At 37.8% G+C, this 11,629-nt stretch overlaps 2 protein-coding genes across 2 annotated transcripts; both read left to right on the plus strand.

The window, feature by feature from the left end:
* The first annotated feature begins 4,749 nt into the window (after window positions 1-4,749).
* LOC118754141 (larval cuticle protein A3A-like) lies at window positions 4,750-6,120 on the plus strand. Its single transcript, XM_036489000.1, has 2 exons — window positions 4,750-4,979; window positions 5,252-6,120. Exons 1-2 carry the CDS (start codon window positions 4,965-4,967, stop codon window positions 5,870-5,872), a joined length of 636 nt encoding a protein of 211 aa, XP_036344893.1. The 5' UTR covers window positions 4,750-4,964; the 3' UTR covers window positions 5,873-6,120.
* A 2,193-nt stretch (window positions 6,121-8,313) lies between these two features.
* LOC118754142 (neurobeachin-like protein 1) lies at window positions 8,314-11,379 on the plus strand (the record flags this gene model as incomplete). The annotated part of the gene is made up of 11 exons (XM_036489002.1): window positions 8,314-8,458; window positions 8,522-8,794; window positions 8,871-8,985; window positions 9,058-9,226; window positions 9,293-9,417; window positions 9,486-9,793; window positions 9,860-10,021; window positions 10,093-10,563; window positions 10,625-10,797; window positions 10,891-11,183; window positions 11,265-11,379. Coding segments are annotated over exons 1-11 (2,326 nt in total), but the record flags the coding sequence as incomplete, so codon positions are not given.
* Between the last annotated feature and the right edge of the window lie 250 nt (window positions 11,380-11,629).

An 11,629-nucleotide genomic window follows, 5' to 3' on the forward strand; every position in this document is an offset into this window, starting at 1 on the left:
CATCATTGTGGCGAAGTACTCGTACTTTGGTATTTGGCCAATACAACACAAGGTCGTTGGTTTAGTTAAAATTGTCACGCACAATAACATGGCCTAAACGTAACATTTATGCAAAAAAAAATAAAACAACAAAGCTGCTGGCATCGGGAATGTTGGCTTTTTTTTGTCTTGGTTTTTGGGATTTTTTTTTTTTGCGCGCATGCGTATGTTTCCACTTATGCGTTCAAAGCGTGGTTTATTGTTGAGATAACGCAAAGTACATTTTAAGTGGTAATTAAAAGGAAATTTTTGTACCGAATTCACTCCAAATTTAGTTGTGATTATTTCGCCGCTTAAGTGATTTAATTTTGAAACTTTTGTTCCGCTGCTTGGTTAGTTTAATTGAGAGATTTTGAAACTTACTTTTTTGCAAATTTTCTTAAATCTGCAATATAAACTGCTGTAAGCCATTAGTCTTTTTTTAATTGTCAAAAAATTAATCAAAAATCAATAAATACAAAACATATAATTTTATTGCTCATGATTTTATGCTCACAATTGAATTCATGTTTTGAATAGTACATACATAAATACATATCTAGTAAATCCCAAATAGCTTAAGATTCCGTCAAACTTGCTCTCAACAACGAAACGAAGCTCAACTCGCTTCCGTTGTTGTTTTACAGGGCAATTCTGACAAATGTCTTGAAAGCTCTTTTCTGTCTTTCGAAAGACAAGTTGCAAGATTTGCTAGTGAGGAGGTCTTAGCGTTATTCTGTTTGTCTTTTAGCAATAAGTTTTCTAAAAATTTAATCAAATAAAAATATGCTTGTTTTTATAAAAACTAAAAACTATAAAAAATAACTTAAAAAAATTACGTAAAAAAGGAAACAATAAATAAAATAAGTTTCTAAAAATTAAGTGAAATAAATTTTTTTTCTTTTTGAAACAATAAAATATAAAAATTATAAAAAAAATTAAATCTAAAAAAGAAAAACAATTAATTAAAAAAAAAAGAAATAAAATAGACCTTTATAAAAAAATCGCTATTAAACCGTTATTTACTTTCTTTTATTTAATTACTCCTTAAGTAACAGTTATTTCTGATTTTTATTTTATAAATCCAAAATAAAAATTATTTTTGATTTTTATCTAAATAATCTGCAAATAACAGTTATTTTTTATTTTTAAATTAAATGTCTTATATAACAGTTATTGAAGACTTTTATTTATAAAAGTCATACATAAAAATCAGTCGGTGACTGTTACTTTTAAAAGTCATCAATATAAATCAGTGATTGACTTTTATTTTTAAAATCATACTTAAAAAAGTCATTTGTAAACTTTTGTTCTCCAACACTTTCTTAACTGCGAAAAATTATAATGACTTTTATACGTATGGCTTAAAAAATAAAAGTCGGTGACTGATTTATACTGACGACTTTTACAAGTAAAAGTCACTGACTGATTTTTATTGATGACTTTTAGAAATAAGTGTCTTCGATAACTGATGTCTAAGACATATAATATAAAAATCAAAATAACTGATTATTTAGGTAAAAATCAAAAATAATTTTTATTTTGCATTTATTAAAAAAAATCAAAATCAATTTTTTTTTTTAATAATTTTGCATAAAAAGTACACATAAAAATTTATTTTCAAATTTGATTCTCGGTGAAAAAAGAAATCGATTGGTATGCGTCACTTAGTTGTAGAACATTTTCTTCATAGTTAGTTTTTCAATGACAGTTTTTATCAATATTTGTTATGTTCGGTCCCTGCACTGGATAGTACGCCACCGTTTCCTTTGCTGAAGAGCTACTACAATATTGAGTTTCCTGAGGCCATTAGCAAGCCCGGCTTTACATGTTGTATAGTCTTTACTCATGGCTCCAAAACTGACGCAGGATAAGGATCTGGACTCTGTATTTAAAGTAACGGGGACAATCTTCATTTCTCTCTAGGCAAACATGCCTCGGTATTTCAAGCCGGGTGATTTGCAATCCTCAAGGCCATGGACTACATTGAGGAAAATAAACGGAGAAGTCGGAGTTTACGTTTCTGTAGTGACAATTAAGCTGCGCTCAAGGTATTGGCCAGCGATCTTACTACTTCCAAGCTATTTCGGCAATGCAAAACTCGACTAAATTTTGAACTTACTGTTAATGAGACATCTGATCATTTGACTAGAGAAGGCTTAGACCAGGCATTCCTTAAGGCTTTGTCAGCGATGTGTTGAGAGATGAATACCTAAGCTTTTCAACACCCAGCAATTTGCTTCGATATATTCCTAAATCGGGTAGATGTCAAAATCGATAAGTAACGCATTTCTCTATTGCTATGTAGGTGTGCTGCGAAGGAGGTAAAAATTTAGAGAAGTTTCACTTCAGTGGTGTGGCCTCCTAGGCGCAATATTTTTTGTTTATTTTTGAGTCAAATTTTTTTTGATATTTTAATTTCCAAATAATCGGCTATAGTCACCTAGATTTCGTCATCATTGATAGGATATTCATAGTTTATATGGGTTTCGTGGCCACCATCCTTTTGCTGTGATTAAAACTAAATTAGCTTTTTGTTATACTAAAATTTAATGGGCTACCAAGCTGCATACTCCAAAAATCAGACAAGATTAAAAAATTGAAATTTTAATGAACATTCTTTTTTTTAATTTTTCTAAGCTCTGCATAAGGTTTGAAAGTTTGATTTATATGGTTTTGATTAAAGCATGAACCATATTTTTATGAAAAAATAACAAAAAATTTTACTTTAAAAACCTTGCAAATACATATTTAACAAAAAATTACCGTGTACTCAATTCGGCCCCAACTGTACGTAGCATATACCAAAAGAAAGTATTTTTTTATTTCCTTTAAATTTTTAAAACGAAACCACTATATGGCCCACCCTTTGATTGCACAAAAATGCTTGCAAATTTAAGGCTATTTAGCAATTCGCAAGTAAATTCTTCCTTATTGTCTTAAACGAACTCTACAACACCAAATGAGGTCTGAATTCTTTCAAGTACTCGTTCTTCTTTTATTTTATTTGTTTTTTTTTTTTTTGTTTGAATTCCTTTAAGTTTGCGTTATTATTTTTCGCTTGTGGATTTCCTATGCTCGACATGTTTTCTGCGACGACTTTAGTATGCAACTCGGCGCAGAGCTTTCCAATTTACGTTAAAAATAAAACCTAATCAAACAAAAAAAAAAACAAATTAATTCCATTGCTTAAATGAAACTCAAAAATTCGTAGCACTTGAATGAAATTATTTTATAATCAATGCGATCTATTTTTTTATTTTTTATTTTTTTATTTTTGATTTTATTAGCTTTGTGCATTTCCTAGCACTCACTGAATACCATAGGTAGAGGTTATTTATTTATGCAGATTAACAGTAAGTATGTGCATTTTATATTTAGCAGCGTACGTACAACATACATTTCCAAAAAAAAAACAAATGAGAAAACTCTCAATTTCGGGTTGACATGCATCGAATTGCAATTATCGAGATATGCGTTGGTTAGCGCTTTCGCGGCCGATATCAATAATTAGATTCGATTTGCCACGTCACCACCATGGAGCGTGCTGCCACACCGCAGAGGTCTTTGGATTCGAGTAGCTTGCTTGTCAGCCACGTGCGTGAGTGCAACACGCTTACTTATTACCTTGTTGATAGCATCGTAATTCGCATACACCCACACAGCAGTGGGCAATAGTAGTATTTACATTAGGGTGGTCCAAAAAGAGTAAAGCTGGAATTTTAATGCGCTCAACGCCTAGGATTGTTCTATATCGAAAAATTTATACTCTTTTTGTTATTTTGCAATCAAAAAATATTTAGAGGTCGCTCAAAGCGCTCAAATTTTTCCATGTATTTTATAAGGGGGAGAAAAAAACTTTTCGTTGAAATGGTACAAAATTCTTGAAAATCAATATTTTTCGATCGGAAAAATTAGGTTCTCTGCAGGAGACTTTCAAAAGTAATAAACAATTGTTTATTTTTAACCTTTTTTAATACTAAAGATCGTTTATTGGTCCCCCCATTGCATTTTTCGGGATTTTTGGGGGTTTTCGGTGGACCTATAAATTATAGTTAATATGAAAAAAATGGTTAAATAAACAATTGAGTATTATTATTGGGAATATGCTGCAGAGAAACGGAGTTTTCCGATCGGAAATATCGATTATTAGGAACTCTATATCACTTCTACGAAAAGTCGTTTTTTTCCCATATAAAATACATGAAAAACGCTGAGCGACCTCTAAATATTTTTTGATTTCAAAGTAAAAAAAAAACGGGGTTACATTTTTTTAGGTATAGAAGAGTCCTAGGGGGTGAGCGCATTAAAAGTCGGACTTTACTTTTTCACATGTATTTTTGAACCACCCTAATGTACATACATATGTACCTACTTGCCTGCGCGCTAGCGTTGCAGCGGTTTTACCCGATTTACGTGCCCAGCATTTGCTAGTAGAATTTCAAAATGTATACTTTTCGTTGATTGGCCATTGGTTGTTGGCTGGTTTCGTGTTTAGCTTCTTGAATTAACACCAACCGCCCTTCGTGTGCAAAGTGTCACTCGAATCGCTCGAAGTGAAGAGGTCATACACTCATATGAGTTGCTCACGACGAATGGTTAAAAAAAAAAAACACAAATTAAAATAAAAAATCTACAAAATTGAAAAACAAAAAAAAATTTCGAGAGCACAATTTTATGCGATCCGCAACACCTGAAGTTGTGGTATCGTTCGAGGTGGGGGTGGGGTGGTAATTGCGGCGTCGTCAAGTAGTAGAGCACAGAGCAAATATTCAAATTTTTTGGAAACCGTCTTTCTGCTCTGCTTCGAGTCTTCTAGTCGTGGTATCAGCGCGCGCTCGAGTCGCTCAATTTTTTGGGTATAAAAAGCGTCGCGATTTTGGAAAAAGTATGTCAGTTTTATTTTAATCAACCGACAGTGAGAATCTAATCAGCTTAAGCACACAATGAGTCCATTTGTTGTAAGTACTACATTTAATGGATTTGGCGATCATTGCATCCTCGATCGCATATCGCACACCCCTCAGGCAACGGGCACTTTGATTACGACTGTTGGAGCGAAAAGCAGAAGCGCAGCCAAAGCAAGGGATTCTTGGATTACCAACGCAGCCAAAGCGCGCTCAAAGCTCTGCCATTCGCCCCGCCTCGCCAGTCGTGTTCGCAATTCGCGTGTCCGTTTTTTCAAAGTTAAAAACGATTTTAAAAAATATCTTTCTTCTTTTCAAACTTTTAGTTTGCCGCTGTTCTGTCCACTTTGGCACTCTCCGCCAATGCTGGTATTGTTGCTGGTCCCGCGCCCCTCGCATATGCTGCCGCACCTGCTTCACCATTTGCCTATGCCGCCGCCCCCTTCTACGCTCGTTATGCCGCTGCTCCAGCACCTTTGGTTGCTGCTGCTGCTCCTGCACCCATTGTGAAACCAGTTGTTGCCAGACAATTCGCCGCTGCGCCAGCACCACTTCTTGCTCCCCGCGCTTTTGCTGCTCCAGTTGCCGCACCGCTCGCTGCCGCCCCTGCTCCATTAGTTGCCGCAGCCGCTCCTGCACCACTAGCTGTCGCTTCAGATATTGTTGACCCACACCCACAGTACAGTTACGCCTACAACGTGCAGGATACTCTGACCGGTGACTCAAAGACCCAAGAGGAGACACGCGATGGTGATATCGTACGCGGCTCATACTCGCTCATCGAACCCGATGGTTCCCGTCGTATTGTCAACTACTACGCTGATTCCATCAACGGTTTCAATGCTGTCGTACAGAAGGATGTGCCGGTGGCTGCTCTTGCACCCGTCGTCGCTGCCAAGTCTCTTGCTGCCCCCATTGTAGCCGCGCCAGCACCAGTTGTTGTTTAAGCCGCACGGAAGGAAACAGGCCGGATTATTGACCATTGACCTATCGATTACCAACGTACCGACACCCTCTTGTCCAAATGTCAGCTAATTGTTGAGTTGCGATTGCCTTGCCGATTGAATGAGGAGCGCTGTGCGCGCCAAATATGGGCGGAACAAGGCAATTCAACAGGGGACATCCATTTGTAAATAAACTAGAAATACTCATTGTCTTTGTTGAAAACTTTCATCGTTAATAAAAAAAAATTGATAAACAATTAATTGGACTTATGGCCATATTAAGTTACCAAGTTCGCTGATCTTCTAGGGAAATACACCAGCTTCCTTCAAATAGAGATCTAGGCCATTTATCTATGTGCAGACTCCAGACTATAGTATAAGAGTTCTAAGTGGAAATAACTTTAAGAGGCAAACTGGCGGTCGCAAGACTCATAGCCTCGCAAAATATGTTTGTGTGGTCGCAGCTTGGTCACATTCATCTGCTACCCTCAGATAAGCCGCTGAACTTTCTTAGGCCATGGGCTAAGCAGCTGAATCACAAAAATCTATCAAACTATCAATATGTCTACTCCAAAGGCAGATCTTTGGATATACAAATTTATACGAATGCTATCAAAACACTAGCCTTAGGGATTGTTTTTCGTACCATCAATGATCACCGGTGGCTATCGGTAAATCCCTATTAGAAGTTGGAATAACGCCGCTTTTGGTAAAATGTATTCTTTTCGGCACAACAACTACCAAAGCGTAGATGGGACAAGTATGTATTTACCTCAAAATACGCAAAAAAAAGACCTGGAGCAGCTTAAGACCTAGTCTTAATTGCGGTGGTAAATACACTTTTTCCCTGAGCGACATAACATAAAACATCTTAGCTATTATGGAAACTTGGTCGTTAGAAAAGCACCCAACGAGATGCGCTGATTAACTCTTTCAAGCCCTGCAAGTCCCCTGGACCGACTGGCATTATTCGGCGAAACTGAAAAAGTGTGTAGAGATCTCGTGTCGCTGCTTAGAAAGGGGGTAATCTCAGGAACTTGAAGGAGTGTGAGGATAACGTATTTCTGAGGGACTTCGAACCACTCAGCCTCCCCCTTTCCTATTGAAAACTCTTGAGAGACTGATTAAGCTCTACATAGCACAGGAAACAGGTTTCCTCGAGAGCGATTGAGATATTGCAGTTGGTGCCTTCCTTAATACCGGGGAGCTTTACATAAGGTATTATCCGGACTACTTAGGATTATCTGCCGCATGCTGCACGACAGAACTGTCACAGCGAAATGGAATGGCTATTTAGGAGTTGCGAAATACTAAAATAAAAAAATTAGTGGTTAGGAGTTCCTTTATACTAAATTAAAAAAAATAAATAAAGAATTTAACAGTTGCTAATTACCTTGATCTAAAGTAATTAGATACCTTAGAGATTGCAATTACTTCCAATAAAGTACTAAGGTATTTAGTCAATGGCTAAATTCTTAAACACTAAATACCTTACATTGACCTCACTGAACTCATCTCAAATCAATTTATCTTAACTCACTCCACTTCAACGCGTCTCGACTCATCTCTGCTCAACACGACGAAGCATATTACAAATAAATTTTAGTTCAGAAAATCCCGTTATATGTATGTATTCCGAAAAATCCCAAGTATAAGCGCCAATCTATAATTAGTCCGAAAAATCCCGAACCGGTCACTACAATCGAGGAGCAGTCCCGAAAATCGCGAAAATCGAGATGGAATCCCAAAGAATACTCCCAAAATTTTGGAAACAGTCCCGACAATCGAGAAGTAGTCCCAACAATCCGAAATAGTCCCGAAAATTCCGAGGTAGTCAAGAAAATCGTGAATGAATCTCGCGAAACCTGAAAATACCGAGGTGATCCCCAAACCGTCCCGAAAATCGAGAAGTAGTCCCAAAATCTCGAGTATGCCCCGAAAAAATCACGAAAATAGGGACGTATTTCCGAAGATCCCGAAATTGTCCCGAGTATCCCGAAGTCACGAAAATCCCGAGGTAGTCCCGAAAATCGAGAAGTAGTCCAAAAACGCCAAACCGGCCTTAAAATCTCGAAGCATCTACTTAGTCTGGAAAATCCTGAAACTATTCCGAGAATCCCGAAGTAGTCTCAAAAATCTCGCAAATTCTTTATTTTCAATAAAAAATTTTTATACTGAGTTAATTGCGAGTACATATTTAATATTTAATCAAGAAGTCATAATTACTAAGTTTCCAGTATTTGGTGAAGCCAAAAACTTTAAGTACTTTACAACGCGGTAGATGGTGAAGCCAATGTCTCTTAGTACTTTTGTACGCCGTATTTCATTAGGTAAAACTAACTACATAAATACTTTTATACGCGGTATTTAGTAACATGCAAAACACTTAAATAAATAGTACAAAAACAAATACATAATACAAATTCTCACCACAACTACTTGCAGTAATTTAGATGAAGAATATTGGATGCTCGCAAATCACGAGAATGTTGCACGCATGCGCCTAAAACTCGAACCGCAATTGTATCCGAATAAGCACGAGAATGCGGCGAATTTACGCGATAATGCCACAAATGCCTACGATCCAAGGTAGGGATGAGAAAGAATCATATTTAAATGTATACAATTAATACACAAAAATATTTTCTATAGAGAAATCTCGGAATTCGATTCGACCATAAAGAATGCCGTGGTGCGTGACTTCTTGGCCGATGATGAGAATTTACAACTCGAAGAAGAGCTACGGCAGTCGATTGAAGCGCAATCCCAACAGGATGTACCACTAGAGAAATCGGTTATCTCACAGGATTGTGAACTCATCACGCTGATGACCAAAGTGAAGGGTAAAATTGAGGTTAATCAAACGCTTTTTACATTCATCGACCTGAGTCCGCCATCGGATGATGGTTCCAAGCACGATTTTCGGTGAGTAGTCCTACAAACGAACAAATTAATATTTATTGATTTATACATATATATGTTTTTTTTTTACCTTTTTCAGCTTCCCCATCAGCAAGATACGCGAGGTACATTTACGTAAATATAATTTGCGGCGCAGTGCTTTAGAAATATTTCTGATAGATCAAACCAGCTATTTTTTGAATTTTACCACAAAGGTGAGTTGCGCGTCGATGCGCATTTTTTAATTTCACTGCACATTTTAATTGCTCTACACACTTTTCGCGCAGACTCGCAACAAAGTTTTCACAAAAATTCTAAGCCTGCAGCCGCCAAACATCTTATATGGCTCTGGACGTTCGCCAGGAGAGTTGTTGCGCACTTCAGGACTCACGCAGAAATGGGTTAATCGCGAGATTTCAAATTTCGAATATCTTATGTACTTGAATACAATTGCAGGTGTGTTATGCGCTGAATTATTTTATACATATTTGCATACACAACAAATTTCCTTTTACTTAACAGGTCGCTCCTACAACGACCTCAGTCAGTATCCAGTATTTCCCTGGATATTATCCGACTATACCAGTGATGTTTTGGACTTGACTGATCCAAAATCATTTCGTGATCTCTCCAAGCCTGTCGGTGTGGTAAGTTGGGGGTATTTTTTTCATGTGTGTGTGTATTGAAAATTCTTAAAAGATTTCTCTCGCCTTAGATAAATCCCAAAAATGAAGCTGGTGTTCGCATCAAATATGAATCATTTGAAGATCCTTCTGGCGCAATACCGAAATTCCATTATGGCACACATTATTCGAATTCAGGTGGCGTCTTGCACTATTTGCTGCGCGTCGAACCATTTACCTCGCTACACATTGAACTACAAAGCGGTCGTTTCGATGTGGCAGATCGGCAATTTCATTCGATACCACAAACATGGAAATTGTTAATGGATAATCCGAATGATGTGAAGGAGCTGATACCGGAATTCTTTTATTTTCCTGAATTTCTGAAAAATATGAATAAGTAAGGGGCATGATTATTTGTGAAACACCTTTTTTGAAAGATTTTACACAAATAATTTAATTTCAGATTCGATTTGGGTCACTTACAAATAACAAAAGAGAAAGTAGACGATGTCATACTGCCGCCTTGGGCCACCACACCCGAAGAGTTTATTGCCATCCACCGACGTGCTTTAGAATCGGAATATGTTAGTCAAAATCTGCATCATTGGATCGACTTGATTTTTGGGTGAGTTTGATATTACCGCAAATATGTACCTTCAGCTATGTAATAACTTCTGCTGTTTCCTCTTCCCACAGCTACAAGCAAAAGGGACCTAAAGCTGTCGAAGCGCTCAACGTTTTCTACTATTGCTCCTATGAAGGTGCCGTAGATCTGGATAAAATAACCAACCCGGTCGAGCGTGAGGCAGTTGAGGGTATGATCAACAACTTTGGTCAAGTGCCATCGCAGTTATTGCGTGAACCACATCCGCGTCGTTTGACACAGGAAGAGACTGCGTTGAAATTGGTGCGCGCCGAGTTGAAGCGACCAGATTTGACGCAATTTCTCGATAAGGTTGTGCAATACTATTGTGAGCTATCAACGCCAAAAGATCCAATTGTCTTCCTAAGCGCACCGCGTAGTCCGCCACGTTCATTTCTACAGCTCAGCCCTGATGTGCTCGTCAGCATATCCAAATCTTGCATACTCGGTGCGAACTCATGGATGTCGTACGACAAAGAACGTGGATTTTTATTGGAAATCGATGCGACAACCACGAACTTGAAGTGGGTGTTATTAATTGCTGCCTTGTTACACCTAAATCTAACGTCCCCCTTTGTTTTGTAGAAATCGTAAACGCATATTCGGTCCCTTTCATCCTTCCCAAAATCCACACTCACAATTATTCGCTGTGAGCACAGATGGTAAACTGCTATACGCGGGTGGCATTTGGGATAATTCGCTGCGTGTATATAATTTACACAAAGGCAAGGCGGTGGCATCTGTAACGCGGCATTTAGGTGTGTGCATAAATGTCGTTCAATGAGCGATCGATCGCTTCTCAAGCTTTTGTAAATATTTAACTGTTTGCATATTCTGCTCCTCCTCGTTAGACATTATCACCTGCCTGGCGTTGGACAATTGCGGTTCCTACTTAGTGACCGGTTCACGCGATTGCACTTGCATTGTTTGGAGCATACAGAGTCAACAGTATGGCAGCGCGCAGGCCAGCACAAACATTCCAATGCATGCACTCACAGGTCAGGCGCATTTGCAGGCGGTCACACAATTGAATACGCAAAATGTATTCTCACCCAAACCATTGACCACTCTGTATGGTCATGACGATGCAATTTCAAGTGTTGCCATTTACACTGAATTAGATATGGTGGTTTCGGGATCGCTGGTACGCTCTAAATTTGCAATTATGTAGTTGTTTATTATGGAGATACGAAATTTTATGTTTTCTTCTATGGTTGCATTCTAGGACGGCACTGTTAATGTGTACACCATTCAGAATGGCCAATTTGTGCGTACACTAAAGCCAATTGGTTGTACAGAGACTTGTGTGCAGATATCGTATGTCACCGTTTCATATCATGGTAAGTGATGAATTACATATTCGATTTTAAATTGAGCGGCCGCTGTAGCCTAGTGCTTAGGGGTGCGTACTACCACTCCGTAGAACTTGGGTTGATGCCTGATTCGAGCAACATCTAAAAATAGAAAAATATTTTTGCCTAGAAAAAGCTGCTCTTTAAATCCATTATCCCTTCAGAGGAGATCCTTGGAGGAGAAGCTCGACCAAACATCCATATTAAATTCAGACAAAAAATAATAATTTTTGACTTA

The sequence above is a fragment of the Rhagoletis pomonella genome, unplaced genomic scaffold, assembly GCF_013731165.1.
Source record: "Rhagoletis pomonella isolate Grant_MI unplaced genomic scaffold, Rhpom_1.0 Rhpom_scaffold_03440, whole genome shotgun sequence".
Classification (NCBI taxonomy): domain Eukaryota; kingdom Metazoa; phylum Arthropoda; class Insecta; order Diptera; family Tephritidae; genus Rhagoletis; species Rhagoletis pomonella.